This window comes from Pinus tabuliformis, chromosome 3_2 (genome assembly GCF_031772625.1).
Source record: "Pinus tabuliformis cultivar Carrire ecotype Pingquan chromosome 3_2, CPIR1, whole genome shotgun sequence".
Classification (NCBI taxonomy): Eukaryota; Viridiplantae; Streptophyta; class Pinopsida; order Pinales; family Pinaceae; genus Pinus; species Pinus tabuliformis.
Genome location: NC_142302.1, coordinates 162,733,223 through 162,754,286, shown reverse-complemented (window position 1 = coordinate 162,754,286; position 21,064 = coordinate 162,733,223). Strand labels below are relative to the sequence as shown.

General features: G+C 40.7%; 1 protein-coding gene across 1 annotated transcript; it reads right to left on the bottom strand.

The window, feature by feature from the left end:
• Positions 1-15,011: 15,011 nt before the first annotated feature.
• Positions 15,012-15,817, bottom strand: LOC149180305 (uncharacterized). The gene has a single exon (XM_089413840.1). It carries the CDS (start codon positions 15,669-15,671, stop codon positions 15,012-15,014), a length of 660 nt encoding a protein of 219 aa, XP_089269966.1. The 5' UTR covers positions 15,672-15,817.
• Positions 15,818-21,064: the final 5,247 nt, after the last annotated feature.

The following is a 21,064-nucleotide window of genomic DNA, read 5'->3' as shown; positions in this document are numbered from 1 at the left end:
AACAACCTCCATCTCGTCGTTCTAGAAGCCTCTAGATCACGAAGCTTCTTGTCCTCTTTGGGAAAACTTTCCTTTTAGGGATCAATGTGAGTATCCAAGTAAAAAGTGTGCTGGCAATGCAAGTATAGTATAGTGCAACTTACCATCAGCACTAGTTGCCAATGTCACAGTCACGCTGGTCCTTATATTAGGGTTTTAGAGCTTACTTCTTCAGGGAAGGCTCAATGCATGTTTTCATCAGTGTTTTAGGGAGGATCTGGACTGCATATCAGGATGGGTACACTACATAATTGCCAAGTTTCAGGAACTTTGGGGTATGACACAACAAAGTGCAGGAGGCGTGACAAAATACTGTGTAACAGGGTCATCACAATAGTCATGTTGTGGAGCCATTGCAAGCAGGTCCTCTCGGAGTGAGAGGCTTGGTGGAAAGTGCAAAAGTTGTCTTTTCCTAGATCTTCCACATTGAAATTTGTATTGGAACCTTGAGACGACTTTGTGGGTGGATTATTGGTCTTTCGGAAGAAAGGTTTGGCTGATTTACTTCCTGAGGAGGACTCACTAGTCTTTCTTTTCAACTCAAAAACCTCATTCATCAATTGTTTCAAGGATTTGGCTAACCCCTCGAAATCGAAGGAATCCTTGTCCTTATCACTAGACTTGCTAGTCGAGGCTTGAGTTTTCTTTCCTGACGACTTAGTTTCCTCTCAGGAATCATGCTCAAGGGCGCCTATGGATAGCAGATCTTTCTCTACCACAAGAGTTGTCGCGAAATTCTCAACTAAGGTGGCTTTGGCTTCACGTTTGACAAACACAACGATGTCCCGTGGGAGGGCCCTAGTATAATAGTCAACAGTAATAGAATCATCCAGAGCCACATCCGTTCGAAATTTATTCAAGATGGTGGTGAATCATTGGTTGAAATCCTTCACCTTTTCCTTATTATGACACTTCAACGTGCTCAACTTAGTTAGGAGCATGGAAGGTGTCTTGTCTTTTGAAAACTTATCGAGGAAAGTCTTCTAGAATTCTTCCCAATTTCAAATTGATGCCACGAGCAATGAGCGATGCTAGGTCACGACTTTATTTTCGAAAGTGTGAGGGAACATTCGGCATGATACATCGTCATATTGCACTCTCATCATTTGTAAGGCTAGGTAAAAAATGTTGATATAATCGTCAGTTGAGGTTCCCTTTTTGGGGTCGAACTTCAGGAGGTGCTTTTCGGGGTGCCAAGGCATATGATGGAGGGGGCCTCAAATACCTAAAGGGGACTAAGCCATCCAAGTCAAGGGTTGCCATCGATTGCCTCTTGGTGGGGGAGAGAATAGGGGGCGATTGGCATTCCCCTCGGAATCACTTTTCATGCTTGACCCCCCACTGGTGTGGGGGGCTTATCTACCATTATCCCAGGGAACTCTCAAAATTCCCTAAGTCTCGAAAGTTTCTCATATTGTTGAAATTTCCCAAGTTCCTGGGGAACCTGAAAAGCCGCTCGTTATTGTAAAAATTAATGCAGTCTCTAATATTGTCTTTGTTCCCCTGTCCCAGGGGTACTTCAACATTCCCTCTCAAAGGTTGGTTGTTGGAAAGGGTATCTTCTAGTGACGATTGATTATTTCCATGTCTCCTCTTGCCGCAGTTGATTATTTTCCCCCGTCATTGTGCTCCTTGGGACTTCTCTTTTAGACGTTGGGGGACTTTCCAAACCCTCAATCAAGAGCCTTTCAACAGCGTCCACATAATAATCATCCCAATTAAATACAGTACAAAATTAACCAAGATGCCTTGTGGTGAGGCCTAGAGGTGCATGAGTTATGCAAGGAGTTGGTGGTGGGAATGCACTTCAGACCCCTGGCGAACTGATGAGTAATAGGGTGCAAAGCCCTCAACTAATCATACATAACTTCAAAGAGAGGAGGCTCCTCTCCTACTGGGGCATCTTCAAGTGGAGGAGGTTGGGAGTTCCCAAGTTGGAGATTCCCAAAAGGTGGGCCAAAAGAGGGGTGATAAGGCGTTTCAGGGGTAACAGGATGGGGTTGATTATAGTATTAGGGGGTTTACGCAGTGCATTATATTAGATGTCATTTTTGGATTCAACTACGTTAAGTAAGTCATTCACGTATGACCATTTCCATGAGAGGTAGCCATAACTGACTAATTAGTGTTAACAACAATATAAGCATAGAGTTAGCATATCATATACCATTTCCATGAGGGGTTGATTACTAGCTTGATGGGAAGTTTCTGTGTGAGGGTGTGTATTAGTGTCGGCCATCAGGCCCTCCTTCTAGTGCCAAATCTATTGACAGGCTGGAGTTCTTCGCTAGCAACAAAGGGATCTCCTTGGTGTAGAATCCCAACTAGAATCTACATCGTTTGTTTTAGGGATCTCGTCCAGTATGTAGGCCTGGCTGTCGTATGGGTGATTTGAATTCACTTCAAAAGGAGGTGGTATATCGACTAGGCATAACACGTGACTTCAACAAACATGAGGGAAATAATTGATGAACGTTCATAACATGAATACCATAAATAGAAATATTAAAACTTTACAGCATGAACCTTAAGTAAAGCATTGTTAGCAAAACTTCAAATAAGATCACACATATTTAAAGAATACACTTAACAACAATAAACAATTTCAAAGTAGCTAAGTGTCAACAAACGCAAGTGAATGCACAACCTACAATAAGAATATGCCAATACCAATAAAACAGTTCATCAATATAAGGATAGAGTTAGCATATCATATACCATCTCTGTGTTGCAAAACAAGAATCATAACACAGGAAGATGCATGTGAAGACTGTGTTAGAGTCGGTCTAGTAGCCCTCCATCAGCGATCAAAGCTCTTTGCATTTGCATAAATAGGTGTCTCATCAATGTCATTCTTTGCATTCCATAGGCATGCCATAACCATGATGGAGGAGTTGGTGTCTTTGTCCCCCTCTTGGCACCGCTGGATCAAGTTGTTTCAGTCATTAAACTGTTCAAGGTTACTTGTCTTTGTCTTTAGGTCAAAATTTTTAGGTCTAGGGTTGAGGTCAAATTTGTCTTCAAGGTCATGTCTCTGAAGGTCAATAAGTGCCCAGCAAGCCAGAGGGATGATTTTCAAAGTGTTTCTTCGAAAAATTTCATCTGGTACAGTTAATTTTCACCTTGGATTTAAAAACCCTATTTTTAAAGCCAAGGTCATTTCTCAAAATTTTGTAAAAATTGTAAAAATTCAAAATGATTCAAAGGACAGCATATAACCCTGGCTCCCTTGCCAAGATCCCTCAGAGCCTATCCCTGCAAGAATTATCAAAGAAAAGCATCAAATTAATCAGTTTCAGGACAAAAGGAAACCAAAAAGTCAAGTTTATAAAGTGTCATGGAAAAAACATTATAAAGTGGGTTATGATATGAAATTAATTCAAACAAGGCTATAAAAGCCCTAATCTCCCTCTTTCAAGCCTCATTATGCATCCAAGTGATAGAGAAACTGATTGCAAGAGAGTTTGAGTGAAGTTTGTGAGTTGGGAAGGCGCGCGACCCATCAGGCACCCTCCGCCAGTGTTAATTTACAACGCGCGCGACCCGTCAGAGGCGCGCGACCCGTTGGGTGAGGCGCGCGACCCATCAGCGCTCTCTCTGCAAAACAGCCAGCAAATTTGCCAAGGAGCCACAAATTGCTAAATTGTGCAAGGTAGGCCCTCCATCATAAAAAATTATTGCTTGTTACAGTTCAAGAAGGTCATGATTATATTTGTGAAGGTCTCCATTTGCAAGTAGAAGTCTCTGTGATGCTTTGGCTTGAAGTTGTAAAAATTGCTAGGGTTTATTATGCTGTTTTGAGGTACCCCATTGTTCTCATTTTTCCACCTCCCATTACATTTTCCTTATCATTTTATGTAGATTTCCCTTCCAAATTTGTTAAAGAGCCCTAAACCCTACCCTTCTTCCCAAGAAATCAAAAGAAAAATTAAACCCTAGCCCTTCCTCCCATATTATTATTGTAAATAAATTTGGAAAATAATGTATATGCAATAATCCTTTCCCTAAACTCCCTGTTTCATTATTATTCCCAGTTTCCCTTTAAAATATCCCTTCCCTAACATTTCCCTTGTGCTCCTTGTCCCCTTAAAACAGCATTTTAATCAGCAGTTTGCAAAGCAGAAACAGCAGTACATTTCAGCCACTTTGCTCCTAAAACAATGTCAGAAACCGAAATCAATTATGAGCAAAGTGATGACCATGCATCAGCTTCAGAGTTTGAGGAACAGAGGAGGCCTCACAAGGGTGGAAAGGGCGGTCATCATAGGAGAGAGGAGCCCACCTCTTTGACCGATTTGCAGGCTTGTCCAATGACAGTATCATGTTTCCGTTATATGTCTTGTTATGAGTTTTGCGAGAGGATCTCTCGGATCCAGCATCACAGGGAGTTGGCTCGCTTATTTGTTTTGCATTTGCATGATGGACATGTGAACCTTGCTGGGGTGGATTTTACATTGACACCCGAGATGATTGCTCAAGCCACAGGGATACCGAATGTCGGAGAGGTGTGGAACAAGCGCAGGATGTTGGACAGTGTTCAGTTTGAGCCTTTCATTAGACCTGCATTCATGAGACATTTGATGGGTGTATTTCCCTTCAGATTTTTGAGGAGTGAGTATGCTCCCATGATGAGGCTTATCATGCTCTTTTTCACCTGTGAGGGCAGTTTTTCACAGATATATTCGTACCATATTCGCCTGATGATGCATTTCACACGGGTACGGATGATGAACATCCCTGTTTTCATGTGCCAGAACATTGAGAGGATGGTGCCCTTGATGTAGAGGAAGAGCCCAGCACAGCAGTATAGGAGCCTCTATCATTACGGTTTGATTCAGCTTGTGGTCATACATCAGTTGGCTCAACAGGGCATCACATGGGAGGAGTTCATCTCTCGTGAGTTCTTTACAGCACCACCACCACATCCGGAGATTGTTCATGAGGAGGGAGGACCATCACAGCAGCATGATATCCCCAGGACTAGCCATGTCAGCTCTTCTCCATTGGTCACTTATCATAGAGGCCACAGGGCCTTATTTGCAGCAGCTAGGCGAGTATTTTCTCCACACCAGGTGGAAGGGGTCTCGCCTTCTTCATCAGCACCACGAGTGTTATCTCCACACCAGGTGGAAGGGGCCTCGTCTCCGACAGCAGCACAGGTATCAGAAAGGGGCAAACAGCCCAGGATTGATGAGGGGCCATCAGGTGTTCCAGATATAGAGCTTGTTGATCTTGATGTCAGTTCTCCTAGCCTAGAGTCAAAGGAGATCATTCAGCACCTTAGAGCTGAAAATGATGGATTGCAGAAGAGATTAGAAGGGGCACAATGGAAAATCTCATATCTAGAACAGCGCAACAAGCAGTTGGAGGATGAGCAAACTCTTGATGAGTTGTGGAGGATTCGTAGTGACCGCAACTTGAATCGAAGAAGACCCGGTGATCTATTGCCCGCTGAGCGAGAGTCTATGCTTATCCAGCTCAATGCTCATTTGGAGAGGCTGTTGGCCAAGGCCAACCAAGATAAGGAATTGCTTAGAAACATGAAGAATCATTATTGGGCACGGATGCACGTGTACAAGGCAAAGATGAAGGTGCTCCAAAGGCGGTTGGTCAAAGCACAAAAACGGAGAAAAAGGCCCGATCCCCTCCACATCTTGGCCGAGGCTTCCTTGAAGGAGCATGGCACTAAATAGCTCAGCCCCAGCACAAATTCCAAGAAATTTTGAGCATTTTGGGTGATTTTTGGTTTTTAAGGCAAAAAAACAGGTTTTTCCGCTTGACGGGTCTCACCCCCCGCGCGACCCTTTCACTTGGCAACTATATTTTCAAAAAAATCAACATTTCTGGATTTGGCATGAAAATTTACACATGCTCACCCATTGCCAAGAGATTTTATGAAGTTTTGGGCCTCCTGAAAGTAAAAAAACAAGCAAAAAATGACTTTCTGCCACATTTTTGACACACAGAAAGCAGTCTTGGGAGATTGCAATTTTGGAGGGGAAAATGACAACCAAATTCAAAAATTCCAGTTGGGTTGGAAAGTAGACTCACAGACCTTTCCAAAAAGCCTACTCTTGCCTCATTTGGACACCTGAAAGTGCCCCAAAAGTTCTCTCAAAGGCGCGCAACCCGTCAGGATTTGGCGCGCGACCCGTCAGGCAAATTGCTCAGGATTTCAGCCTACAGCTCAGCAAAACGCAGTTTTGACTGTGTTTGACCTTTTGGAGTTAATTTTTATCCTTCTTGTTGTAAATGATGTAAATTTATGACACTTTTACACTTATGTATCTCTTCTGGAAGATTCATTCATGAGATAGGTGAAAATTAAATGAATGAATTGGTTTCCTAGTTTATAGAGGCAAGTTGTTTTGACTGCCTAGTTTTCAGTGCTTAGTTTAGAATTGGTTGAAACAGCTCCTAGGATAGTGAGCTCGACCCCTAGAGGCAGGGAAAGATGTTAGATGATCTATATTATGTACTCTCTTGCTCATTTTCATGGTTGGACTCTTGAGGGAGAAGCTATTATTGTATTACTCACTGTATCTCTGCAATTTTTGGCAAAGGAAGACCACGGTTTTGCAGTCCTTTTTGGGATTCTTGTGGTCACATGTATTGATGGTGTGTTTCTCTTTGTACTTGTAAGTGTGTTATGTGAATCATTTCCTTACTTTTCCTTCTTCAAATTAGGCAAATGAAGTGTTAAAGTAGAATTCATGACTGTCATGCTCTGCTTTTAAGTTTGCTTAATATCAATGTTTTCAACTGTTTAAAGGGAATTCAAGGTTATTGCTTGTTCTCCTTAACTCCTCACCAGTCATTCTCATCCATCCATCTCTATCAAAGGCATCAATACTGTTTCCTACCTCGCCCCAAAGAACTCCCTGCGAAAACTGTGTCCAATCCCCGCACCCGAAATTGCCATTCCCCAATTTTCCACCAAAAACCCTAAAAATCCCAAATCAACCCTTTTGATCAATTTACTAGCCTAAAATCAGTGTTACCCTATTGGTTATCTCGCCCATTGAAGATCTTTATCGAGATAGACCGGAGAGAGCCCTCTCCTACCCCGTAGGGCTAGCTACGAGGCTAAGTGGTTTGGTGTTGCCTTGAGGTTTACCTTTCTCAGCCTGAGGTGAAATTTCAAGTGCTAACAGACTGCACATTAAAACTCATAGGGACCTTCGATCCATTAAGCTAATAATATCCATGGCATCACAACATAAAGTATCCATCCAATCCAATAGTGGAACACAACTATTACTCCTTGTATCTATTAGAAGAGCACAAGTTCTCTCAAAACAATATGTACCAAAATAGTCCCAAGCTAAAAGTCCCTTACAATATGCCATGAGGGTGTATTTATAAAAAAGAGAGTGACCTTTGGTCTACCCTTGACCCTTGGACTTCCTCATGACCTTTCGACTACTTCATAACCTTTAAACTTTCTTATGACTCTTCAGATCTTATTATTGTCCTACTCTATTCTAGTTTGCTAATTTCATAAAATAAGAAAATTCTATCCTATCAACTTGACAATAGACAGTTCTGGGATGTCTAGGTGTAGCTGCTCCACTAGGTAAGTGTGCCAAAGCTTGTACTCAGCAGCTATGGGGGCTATCTGTGGTTGTTCCTCGTCATGTCTGTGTAGGCACTCGAGGGCGTCCGGGATGAGAGTGTTTCTTTTGGCATTCACCTGATTGGCTAGGGTCACCAACTTTGTGTACATTCTCATCGATTCCACCATGTACCGTGCGATATTATCCTTTGTAACCTGTAGGTTGTCTGAGTTAGCAGCCTGCCTGAAAGTGTTGAAAAATGCTTGAACTTCTTGTGAGATGTCTTCCTTCTTCTTTACTTTCCTGATTTCCCTAATAGATGGAACCCCATGGTTTTCGATCATCGACTCCAAACCACTAAAAAGGTGCCTATCAGAAGCCAACACTTTGTCCACATCCTTGGCTAGTTTATCTCATGATTGGATCTTGATGCAGAGCTTGAATTTGGCAGTTTGCATAGTGATCCAGTCCTTTTTTGGGATTATTGTCACTGCAGCTCGGTACTTGGTGGACCACTCATGCATGCTATCCAAAGCTGCAACAACTTCCTTTAGCATAGCAGACCTTTCCTTTGTGTTTTTTGTATGGCCAAGATTGGAGCTATCATATTATGCAGTTTAAACATTTCTTCATACTAAGACCATCGCCATGGCTCCACTAAGAGTTTAAGTCTCATCCTTGATTGCAGCATGTATGTCTTTTGTACTAGAGTGTACCAAGAAGAGGGCTCCATTTTCTACTTATGCCTTCTTTATGTCTTCTTCTATTTTAGTGACCTTCTGCTCGGATACGTAAATCTTGTTCTAGAGTTCCACGATTTGTCTGCTCATCCTAGCAACATTTAATTCAGTTGCGGTCACAAAAGAAGTCCTCGCCGAGGTGATTATCTCAAGGTCAACTGTAGTGTCGAGAACAATTTCTTTTTTCATGGTCACTAATAGAGGTTTTGCAGGGTTCCTGGCATATCACTTCCTTCTCTCCTGCATGATCTTGAAATTAACTTGATCAAAAGCGAGCTCGGTTAGATCTAACACTTCATGTTCTGCTTCCTTGGGGATGCCTAACTCTTTGAGAGGGAGATGTCCTTCGGTGAGGGGAGTGGATGGGAAACATCCAATGGAGGCAGCTCAACTTTCTCAGATTCTTGTTGTGCTTCCTTTTCGGCCTCTTCTTGTTATTTTTCTCTTCTTTCCTCCTCTTCTCTACTATTTTGCTCGTTGTCTAACTACTTCTTTTCTTGCTCTTCCTGCTCTTGCTTCCTCCTGAGCTCCTCATCCTGCCTACATATCTTGTTTTGTTCTCTTTGTTCTTGCTCCGGTCTCTTCCTCTCTTCTTCTTATAGTCGCTTTCTTTTCTCAAGATGTTCCTTGGAGTGTTGGCCACTTGAATCTTGCGACCGTTTGATCTCTTGCTTTTTCCTTGCCAGGGTTGCATTTCTTTGCTCTAATGTTTCATCATCCCCACCTGCCTCTTGGTCGCTTAGGGAATCTTCTACCTCTTTCTCCTTGTGTTTCTTGAGTTTCCCAGTTGCCTTCTGCTGCTCTTTCTTCCTCTTTAGAGAAGTTGATCTCTCTTGAAGGCTCATGTTTTCCTGGGCATGTTCAAGTTTCTCATCATCTTTTACTTGTTGTTCACTAGGGTTGAGTTCCCTTGTGCCACTGTACAAATTCCTAATCCCATCTTCATGGTCCTGCTTGGAATGTGGGTATGACCAGTGGAAATTGGCACCTTTGCAATGAGCCGCTAATACCCTCTTTAGATCATATGTGCAGTGGTTCAGAGTCACAAAATGACATCCCTTTAGTTGTTTTGCCTCTGCTTCCACTTCCTTGAAGTTTTCCATTGTGTAGGCCCCAATAACAAGAGGGAATGCGGGCCATGGCTTCTTCTTCACCTTGCTTGGTGTCTTTGAAAATCCCTGGGTCATTTGATAGCACACTTCCTGCATGAGTACTCTGTTTGTGGCAAATCGAGGGAATGTGTGTGGGGTCTTGTAAGAACCAAAATCCTTGATGAATATCCCCTCTTGGATTGGGAACCAGTGCGCTACTTTGATGATGGTCTCCATGGCCCTCTTTGACATGCAAGGGGGTTCTTCCCCGAAAAGCATCTGATATAATGGGGCAATAAATGATTTGGAGATGGTGTCTAACATACCCTTGTAGTTGGTGTTCCAGAAGATCATGTAATGTTGATGCACTGGCTTCGCTGTAGTTGTGGTCTAGTTGTAGCTCTAGTGATCAAACTGGCACCTTGCACAGACCGCATCTAGGAGGTATGAGGCCATGTCAAACTCTGACGGCTGGTCTAGCTTAGGATGTTGAGCCGAAACTATGTTTTCTTTCGACGTTGAAGCTAGGATGCTGGCCCAGTTGAAAATTGTGCCCCTAGTGGTGATGATGTACATGATAGGGACCTAAGTCCCAAGAAAAACATCAATGTCGGGTCTTCCATACAACTAGTTCATTATAGTGGCAATCAACTGATAAACCTTCTTTAGTTAATCTATTTTGTATACTTTATCACTTCTGACTCGGAAAATGGACTGATCTTGCCACCATTCCCTCAAGAGTCCTTGGTCAGGATTACAAAACTTGATAGCCATCAGGTGTTAAATGCCTCCTCCTTTTCGAGTAACCTGTAACATGCAACAATGTTCGTATTGGAGATAGCTGCAAACGGTGCACTTGAGTGATCCCTTACCACCCATTGATCTGTTTTTGTATTCCGTATGATCCACTCAATGGTCTCGGCGCATGGGAAAACTGGGGAATGTGAGGCCACCTTGTGGAGTCTTGGCCACTTGACATTTATGTATACTGGAAAATCCTCCTAGTCCTCTAGGATATCCTGATTAGCGAATTCTACGTAAATGTCGAACCATGAAAACTTGGTGTTTTTGTTGATATTGCATACAGTATCCCCATAGATGGGGGTTAGTGGGTCTTGTTGAATCTCCTGTGCATTGCTTTCATAACTCCTGCGGGTAGATTTCGCTATTGGGCAATGTCATCTCATCGTCGAAGCAGGAGATCGAGATGCACTCGAGATCAATGTCACCTGACATGTCAAATAAGAAATCCCATGACGAGAGAGACAACATGAATAATAACTCCTAGTAGCAAGCATAAATTATATTTTCCAGATCTCGGGAAGAGATTTCCTTGGAAGGTTGCGAGGTCGCAAGGGTCAAGGGGTCGCAGAGGTCACAAGTGTTAATGCGTGACTTGGCGATTGACAAGTCAGTAAACAACCCTAGGTCACAGGTCGCATGGCCGTAGATGGGAGTGAATTGCAGGGGTCGTGAGGAGGATGGGTCGCAAGGTCTTGCCCGTAAGCCTATCGCGGCCTTTGGCCGTGCGACATGTTTCCTTCGGCAATTTGACAAGTGAAATGAGGTTCAGGATGGGTTTTTAGGGCCTCTTAGGATCAGGTGGCTTGGTCCTCGGGGGACGCAGGACAATTTGGGACAAGAATGGTTACAGAAGATGCTCAGAGGGGCTCATGAAAGACAAAATAAACTTGCCAAGAGTTTCTGGTTAAAATGAGCCTGAAACATGGATAAAAACCCCCCTAGTCTAGAATGCGTAGGGTCAAGGCAAAAGAGGGAGACAAATGGCAGCAAAAAATGATTAGCAGGGGAGGGGAAGAGTCACCTACCTGGCAAGGTGGTGTGCCTCTTCTGGTTGCCGAGCGTTTCTGTCCTTTGTGTGACCAAAGTGAATTGCCCAAGTGACTGGTGAGGGCCAATTTTATAGGTTTAGTCACACGTGCGGGGATCGCAAGGGTTGCAAAGTTGCATCAGTCGCACAAATGCACAGGATATGGAACTTGGAACCCTGCAACCTCATGACTTAGAGAAGTCACAAAGGTCGCATGAGGGAAGATAAGTCACAAGTTTCCACTGTGACTTAGCGACTTGACTTGATCATAAAATTGCTTAGGTCGAAGGGTCGCACTTTCTTCAGCTTAGGTGTAGTGCCCGCTCTAGTTGAATGACAGTGATATGACACAAACATTTATTTAGTCATAAGACCCACACTTTATTCTTTAAGGACCTCAGGTTGAGGATCCGGGCACTTGATACTATTATTAGTGATTGAGATATTCATGGTTGTGATGTTTATGAATGCTTTCCATTGATATTATGATAGCATGAATAGTTTATGTATCTTATCTATTGGTGTTCTGATGATTGCAACATTAAATAGTTTATGTATCTTATCTATTGGTGTTCTGATGATTGCAACATTAAATAGTTAAGTTTGGTCTCTAGTTGAATTTATGATGATGAGGGTAGTAAAGAATATGTATGCTCTCTACTAAAAGCATGATGATGATAAATTTGATGGATAGGTATATTTCTAATTGCTGTTGATAGATTAATAAATATGTATTTTTCCATTGATGTTTAATGATGATAGCCATGATGGATGTGTACCTACTTTCTTTAGTTCAGGCTTACAATAGACAATGATGTGAATGACTAGGAATTGTCAATGATGCTATTATGACAATGACTAACATTGAGAAACCTTGTTACTGATGATTATTGAGTATGGCAGGAAACCATCAGAGGCACTCGCATATGACGAGTTGATGACACCTGGTTTGATGAAAATTCATATTATTTTTATATTTGAAAGTCTAAGTCGATCTTGAAATCTGCCATATATGTTTAACTATATTCTGATGATATGTTAATGGTTGCAGGCACAGATTAGTTGCTTGACCGAATGACTCACATATGGGTGATGGGGTTGTACAAGTGGATGGAACTACATGGGAGGGGTGGGACAGAGTCCCTGATCTCACCCACTAGCACTCCCGCCGTGACTTGGGTTGGAAGGGTTGAAACACCTTCGCCTTGAAGATCACGATGCCATGAGGGCAGGTCCCAAATTTGGGTCGCTCATGAGGACTTTACCGAGGGGCGCGCATCAAGGCGGATTCCTTGATCCCTGACACCATTAGTCTCACTATAGCAGACAACATAAGAGATGATAGTAGTCTATGATATTGCACTATACTTTCCCCTCGTAGTCACTGGATGCTTGAAGGGCAAGTGGCGTGGCACCCTTGGAACTTCTAGAGAATTTCTTGAAGGGCACGACCAACTTGGCACCCTTGGTATCACAAATAAACTATTAGGTGTAGCACCCTTGGAACTTCTAGGGAAGTTCTTGAAGGGCACAACCAAGCTGACACCCTTGACATCACAAATAAACTATTAGGTGTGGCACCCTTGGAACTTCTAGGGAAGTTCTTGAAGGGCACAACCAAACTTGGCACCCTTGGAATCTTTAAAGAGAAATAATAATAAATAAATATAAGCAAGGAATGAAAACTAGGTAAATTTACATCAAGGGTAAATGGTGATTAGAAACCAATGTAATTAAATCAAAATAAAACTTGGAATAAGGAGGATCATAGGAAGAATTAAAATAGAGTACCTTAAAAACTCTATCCTTCCCATGTTGGAAAGTACTAGGAAGATTATGTGGTTTAATTAGGAAAAAGAGGAAAGACAAATATAATTGTAAGGATAAAGATTAATCCTAAAACTAATTTAAACCTAATTAAGAAAAGAGGAAGGTGAATTAAAATGAGAATAATAAATTAAATTTAGAGAAATGTAGAGAAGTTCCATGTGTCAACAACCAACATAAGAATACCCATCTAAGAGATAACTTGAGTTAAATTAGGGAGTAGATTGGGGATAAAATCTTGACTCATTAATTGACTTCAAGTAATGAACACAAATTAAGGAATAAAAGGGGGGAATAATGAGACAACTAGGAGAAGAAATAGGAATCTTGTTGAGGTGAGGGAAATATTAGTTTTAAATAAAAAGTTAAGTAAATAATTTTGGGTGACCCTTGATGAGAGAGTGACACATGGGTAGCTGAATAATCAAACTATTAAATTAAAAAAAAAAATATAATTATGCATGACATGCCAAGTGTCATCTAGGAGGACTCTTATAAAAGAAGGGGCAAGCCATAGGAGAAAGGACTTTTTTTGGAACCCTATTGTTGGATGGATGAGATGTTGTCAAAGCAGTGATTACGAAGCTACAGTGAGTTTGGTGAGGTAGAGGATTTTTAGAGAGGGGACTCTTGAGCCAAGGTGTGCTCTCCTCTACTAGTTAGTGCTTTCCTCCATTGTACAACCCCATTGCAGCTCGGGGGTCCGCGGGGAAGAAGAGTACCCAAGGAGTAGGCTGGGAGGTTAACCGGTGGGTCTTCGCATTCGGATCAAGTGCGTCATCATTCACTCGCGGAGGTGACCAGCTACAAGGGAATACTAGCAACAGCAGAGCAAGTGGAGTCTCGCCTTCTGGTGAACGGTACATATGTATTTCATTACTATTGATCTTAGTTAAAGGTATGAAAATGTTATGATATGTTTCCTGAAATGAGTGGCAGGAATGTGTGCTAAATAAATTTGAATTTCAATGCGTTTCTTTTCTGGTTGTATTTGCTGTTTAAAATAAAAAAAAAAATGTATATAGTCTCAATGTGGTCCTTACATTTGGTATCAGAGCCAGGTTTAACCCTTGAGGCCTATGGGCCCATCCATGCATAACTAGTTTTGTTTGCTATGTGGGTATTTCTCTAAAATCAAATTACTCAAGTTTCAAAAATAAAAATAAAAAATTACTTTCTAAAGAAAAAAAAAAAAAATGAAGTCTTGTTACTCTAGCTCACATTTACAGAGCCATGTTTTGCTTCTAATAAGTCTTGTAGCCGCAATCACCTCTGCAAACCAGACAGATGAACAGAGTATTGACGTAACTGTTTAAAACTTACCAAACATATGTGACAAAACCTTTGTGACCTTTATGACTTGTTGTAAATTTCTAATTGCAGTACCGTAGAGCTCTATTACAATCTCCTTAAAATATATATATCTCCTAAAAATATATATATATATATATATATATATATATCTCCTTAAAAAGTCTTGTAGCATCCTAATTTTTCTTTATCTATATATATATATATATATATATATATATATATATATATATATAATAAATAAAAAAAACATTAATAAAATTATATAATTCTATAATAAATTTGAAAATATATATTGTTGCACATTAAAAAAATGTGTCCGATATATTCAAATAAAAACGGACTTATTTAATAAATAGATATATTAAATCAACGCCACAACTGCACACAAAAAGCGTAATTAACGAGATTATATATAACGAGATTATATTTATGAACGTAAGGCTGTAATAATTATAAGAATTGCATATAAAATATTGTAGAGGGATTTCAGCACTTAAGAACCACGTATAATAATTGCGCGAGGATTTTAGTTTTGATTATCAAATTTCAACACAGCATTTTAATTTCAGCGAGGGTTTCCTGGTTTTAATTATCGATTTATTTCACTTTAGTATCAATTTTTGGTATTATGTGAAAAACTAATCTGTGCCTTAATCTCAGCTTCTAAATATGGTTCTGCCCTAGACATGTCAAGGCCCAGTGCTTCATAGTGATGTGCTAATGCATAGTTTTCAGAAGTTCGCATTCTTGCTTTCCGTTCATTTGCAGTTTTATCCCTGTAAGATTTATCTGTCTTCCAATACCAGTCTTCCCGCTGGAAATTCTGCTGCTGGTATGCATCTGAGTCATTTTCATACCACTTTTCATAGCTCCTCTTGTACTTGCTTCTCTCTCTATTGAACACACTTTGCATTCGCCTGATGCGCTCCACTCTCTCCATTTCTTCCTCATACTCTTCATGCATTCGCTGATTGTATCTATACCAAGCATCTTCCCTCTTTTGGTTGTTCTGCTGAGACGCACCAGCTCCACCTTGTTTATGTGAATATCGTGATTGCCTTCCCCTGTTCACCTGAGAATGGAACCACTCTAGAGTTCTGCGCGCCTGCCCCACCACATAAGTTGTGGCAGCAGCTCCAATTACACCGATGATTAGTATTCCCCAGAGTCTCATACGGTTCTCCCTCTCTTCGTTGACAGTGTGGTTCCCCCGAGACCATTCATGGCGGCCTCTGTCCCATTCCTTGTCCCTACTATCATCCCCTGAGACCATAATCGGGGTTCCGTGACACAATTATCTCAGATTTTACTTGTTTTCCTTATTGATATCTGCACTATGTGTTCGCAGGATTTCGTCTGCAGTAATATGAATGTAATGACAAATAATTTCTTTGTCCATCCCAACCTTTGCTCCCGGTATTATTTGATTTGGGTGAAATTTGCCGAACTATTTGTAAGATTTGGCAAGCAGTTTGCAGCACAAGAACCAGCGTTGAGTAATTTGTAGAACAGTTCCTAGAAAGTATGAAATCGTAGAACAATTGATTCATTTGATGAAAAACGACTGTAAATTTATAAGGACGACTGTCGCAAAAATGAGCAAAACCAGAAATTTCAATACCGCTATTCTTTTTAAGCTTTACTCACAAACTGAATGAGAGGTATTGTCTTGGAGTCTTTTCATGCGAAACTTTTTCCTTCCACGTCCGAACTTTCAGCTTTCAAGTCTATCTTCGAGGGAAGCCACAATCACTGAACGAGTAGGGCTTTGTTTGATGATTGCATTGTTCAAAGCTGGATTTTAACCCCTCAAAACTCCAGTTCGAACCTTTATGAAGGTTGGTACGCACAGATTTTTGGAGGTGGCTTTGTTCGGCTGGCAATGAGAACTAACTCATTCTCCATAATTAGATAACTCGACTTCTTAACTACTAAAAATCGGCAAACCGTTAGGAAAACATAGTGATCGAGGTGTTCAAAGTATCAGTTATCTGTCGTTTTCTAAAAGTCTAGATCATGATATACATGACACGTTGGAATTTCAAAAGTGAAATTTTTATTCTCTGCGGAAGCCAGCGGTGAAATCGCTGCCATCATTCTTATTCTCTGATCTGGAGGCCCATAAATTGCACCTCTGCCAGCTTTGATAGCATAATGGCAAGGAAATCCAGGGAATCAAGAATTTGAAATAGGTTTTCATCCTTAAGTTATTTGTTTATTGGACGTAGAGTTTATCTTTACAAATCTGTTAAAAATGAAAAAAAAAATAAAAAAATTGACAAAAACATTTGATAAATTGTCCTTTTTCTTGGCACCATTTTCCCACTGCATAATAATCTTTAACAAAAATGAAAGCAATGAATAAATAGAAACATATTCATCGACCATCAATATCTTGTGAATGGAATATTGAAAGTTGTGAGAATAATGGAGGGTTACTAATACTTAAAAAAAAATTGAAGTCACACAAAGGAGTTAATCAACTCATTAAAATTTTAAATAAATTGTCTAGTGAAAAGAAAAAATTATATCTTTTAATAAGGTAACGTAGAGCAAGACCAGCGAACATAAAATTAACTCTTTCAATTTATAAAAATTATTAATTTTACTTAAATAATTATTTATTATTTTTAAATATTTTTATTTTTCATATAAACTTTTTATGTTATTTATATTAGTGAGTAAGTGATAAAAAATAATAATATATATATATATATATATATATATATATATATATATATATATATAGATAAGTAAATAAAGTTGACTTGAGCTTTCTGTAATAGTTAAAATGATTGGAAAGTAGGTTTTATTTATAAAGGCAAGTTGTGATAATGAAGATTAGAAAGATAAATATGTTAGGAGTGATAAAGAAGTTTTCTTCATGGAGTATTTATCAAGATTCGGGAAGTTTGAGAATTTTAATTTAGCATTTCTCAAATTTTCCGTATCTCATTAATAAATTTTATTTATTTTTATTTTGATTGGTTTTTACTTTATAAGGAAAAATCGTATTAAACTGTGGCAGGTGAACCATGGTTAGGAGAGGTATCAGAAGGAGTGGGGCAGCTAAAGGGCACAACATGGCGCCACCACAACAACCAACTCCTACCACCCCACCTAATGAGGGGGAAAACATCTCCACACAAGAGCAGATACCCGCGGGAGAAGTGTTGAACTTAATGAGATCATTCCAACACATGTCTGAGGCACTAATAAACCGTTTGGAACGGGAGCATGGAGGACCGATCATACAAAATGAAACACCCCAAAGCACCACCAGAAATGATGTACGTCGAGACTTGGAAAAGGTAAAATTTCCAGAGTTTTGGGGTTCCACTGATGGTCAATTTGCAGAGGCATGGTTGGAAAACATGGCTATGTGTTTTACCCTTAGAGATTACACCTCAAAAATGAAGGCCAAGATGGGTATATTCTAGCTAAAGGGAAACACATTACTTTGGTGGAAGACATTATTAACCCAATTGGGGATGGATATATCAGAAGTAACTTGGGAGCTATTTGAAGAAAAATTTAGAGAGCGTTACCTGTCAGAAGAGTTCCTTGAGAGACAACTAAATGAATTCAATTCATTAAAGCAAGGGAGTCGCTCCCTACCAGAGTATGAGACACGTTTCATGGAATTACTTCGTTATGCCCCTCACCTAAACACAGAGAAGCTCAAGGTAAACAAATTTGTGTATGGATTAAATGTTAACATTCGGAACAAGGTTAGAATCTTAATGCCTCGCACCTTGCACGAGGCAGTTCAGCGGACAATCATTGCAGAGGAGGAGATCATGAGCAGTGCACATAGTAAGTCATCAAGGCCCACAGAATCAGGAGTACCAGGTAGAAACAATATGGAACGTGGAAATTTGCAAGGGGGTCCTGTGCTAAATCATCAAAGGTGGTCAGGAAGAAGTCAAAGAACACCTTATAGGCATCCAGCTCAGCATTCGCGCAGGGTACCGCAACAAACTCGTCAACCACAACCGCACCATCCTATGCGACAGCACCAAGTCACGCCACCTCAGCACCGATCTTCTTTCCAGCAAAGTTCTAGACCAACTCACAATTCAGTTGGTAGTAGGAGCCAAGTCCCTAAGAAGGGGTGTTGGAATTGTGGGGGCCCTCACTACGAGAGGGATTGCCCTCAAAAGACAGGTAATATCAACTCAACTAAAAATGCAACTACAGTGGGGGATCTGGGGAAGGCTCATCGCATCCATGCAGCGGTGAACAATTGCCAGGTCGAACACCAGTCCACTGTGTTAGAAACCTCAGGTAATATTGATGGTATGAGTTTTGTCATTTTAATAGATCCAGGGGCTACTGATTCATTTATTTCTATAAATGCATTAGCAAAGATTAAACATAAAGCAATTCCACAATATGAATTTAAACATGTAGAAATGGCATGTGGTATGAAAAGAACTGTAGGAAAATTGGTAAAGGATTGTGAGGTGGACCTGGGTGTATGTAAGACCAAGATATCCCTATACTCGACAATTCTAGGAGTTTATGACGTAGTTATAAGAATGGATTGGTTAGAGCGGCATGAGGCACTCCTCGACTGCAAGGACAAGATTCTACATTTCACGGACGATGATGGCCAACGAAAATCATTAAGGGGAAAGAACCGAGGGGTGTCCTTGAGGTTCGTCCCCTCCATGCAACTAATGAAATTTAGGCAAAAGGGGTGTCAATTGTTCTCAGTGGTCACTCTAAACGAAAAGAGTGACTCTGAAGGTCTTGATAAACACCCAATTCTTGTTGAATTTAAGGATGTATTTCCCGAAGAACTACCCGGGCTACCCCCAAGGAGGGAAATTGATTTCACCATCGACCTTAAACCAGGCTCGGAGCCTATTGCAAAGGCACCCTATCGGATGTCATCTCCAGAGCTAAAGGAATTGCAGTTCCAATTAAAGGAACTATTAGACTTGGGGTTCATACGACCTAGCACATCTCCATGGGGAGCCCCAGTGATTTTTGTTAAAAAAAAGGATGGGTCTTGGCGACTGTGCATTGATTACCGCCAGTTGAATAAAGTGACTATAAAGAATCAATACCCTTTGCCTAGGATAGATGACTTATTTGATCAAATGAAAGGGGCAACGGTGTTTTCAAAAATAGATCTGAGGTCGGGATATCATCAGTTGAGAATCAAAGAAGAAGATATTTCGAAGACAGCCTTTAAAACAAGATTTGGGCATTATGAATTTGTAGTCTTACCCTTTGGACTGACAAATGCCCCAGGTGTTTTCATGAGTTTGATGAACGGAATATTTCGGGATTACTTAGACAAGTTTGTACAAGTCTTTATCGATGACATTTTGATCTACTCAAAGACCCCAGAAGAGCATGATGAACACTTGAGGATAGTTCTACAATGTCTTAGAGAAAACCAATTGTACGGGAAGTTGTCAAAGTGTTCCTTTTACCAAACCAAGATTCATTATCTTGGACACATTATCTCTGGGGAGGGTATTGCAGTAGACCCAGTAAAGATCGAGGCCATCATGGAATGGCCAACACCAACCAATGTTCATGAAATACGAAGTTTCATGGGCATGGCAGGATACTATCGTAGATTTGTCGAAGGGTTTTCAAAAATAGCAAACCCCATTACTGAGCTCCAAAGAAAGAACAAGAAATTCATCTAGACTGAAAAATGTGAAGAGGCATTCCAAAGGTTAAAGGTGTTATTAACGACAGCACCAATTTTGAAGGTGCCGGATATGGAACAAGAATTTTTGGTTTGCACTAATGCCTCCAAAGAAGGATTGGGTTGTGTGTTGATGCAAGAAGGAAGGGTAATAGCCTATGCATCAAGGAAACTCAGAACCCACGAAGAAAACTACGCAACCTATGATCTAGAAATGGCAACAATTGTTTATGCACTAAAAATTTGGAGACACTACCTTCTAGGAAGGAAGTTTGATCTTAGGACTGACCATTGTGGGTTACAACACATATTCACTCAAGATCACTTAAATGCAAGGCAAAGACGATGGTCTAAGCTAATTAGTGAATATGATTTCGATATCACCTACATCAAAGGAACAGTAAATAGGGTGGCTGATGCTTTAAGTAGGAGGCCGCGGATATTTTCAGTGATTCCCTTGAAGACAAATTTGAGGGAGAAACTGCTTGAAATACAAATTAGAGACGCCTGGTATCAGGAGGTTCGAAAAAGTTTGAGGGAGGATGAAATGAGGGTCCCAAAATATGCGGAATACTCCCTTGATAATGATGGGCTACTACGATTTCGAGGAAGGATATATGTGCCACCAAATGAAGATATTCACCAATTAATCTTAAATGAAGCACATCGCGCTGTATACATGGCACACCCTGGTGTTAAGAAAATGAGTGCGGATCTAAAGCCACTCTTCTTTTGGAAAGGGATGAAGAAGGACATCGTGAACTTGGTAGCTAGATGCTTAGAGTGTCAGCGAGTAAAAGCCGAGCACAGGCATCCGATAGGCTTATTGCAGCCCCATGAGATACCAAAATCTAAATGGGAAGTTATATCAATGGACTTCATTGTGGGACTACCAATGACCTCAAGAAGACATGATTCCATATTTGTGGTAGTAGACACGTTGACCAAAAGCGCCCATTTCATACCAGTTAAGACTACATATAAGGCACCAGAAA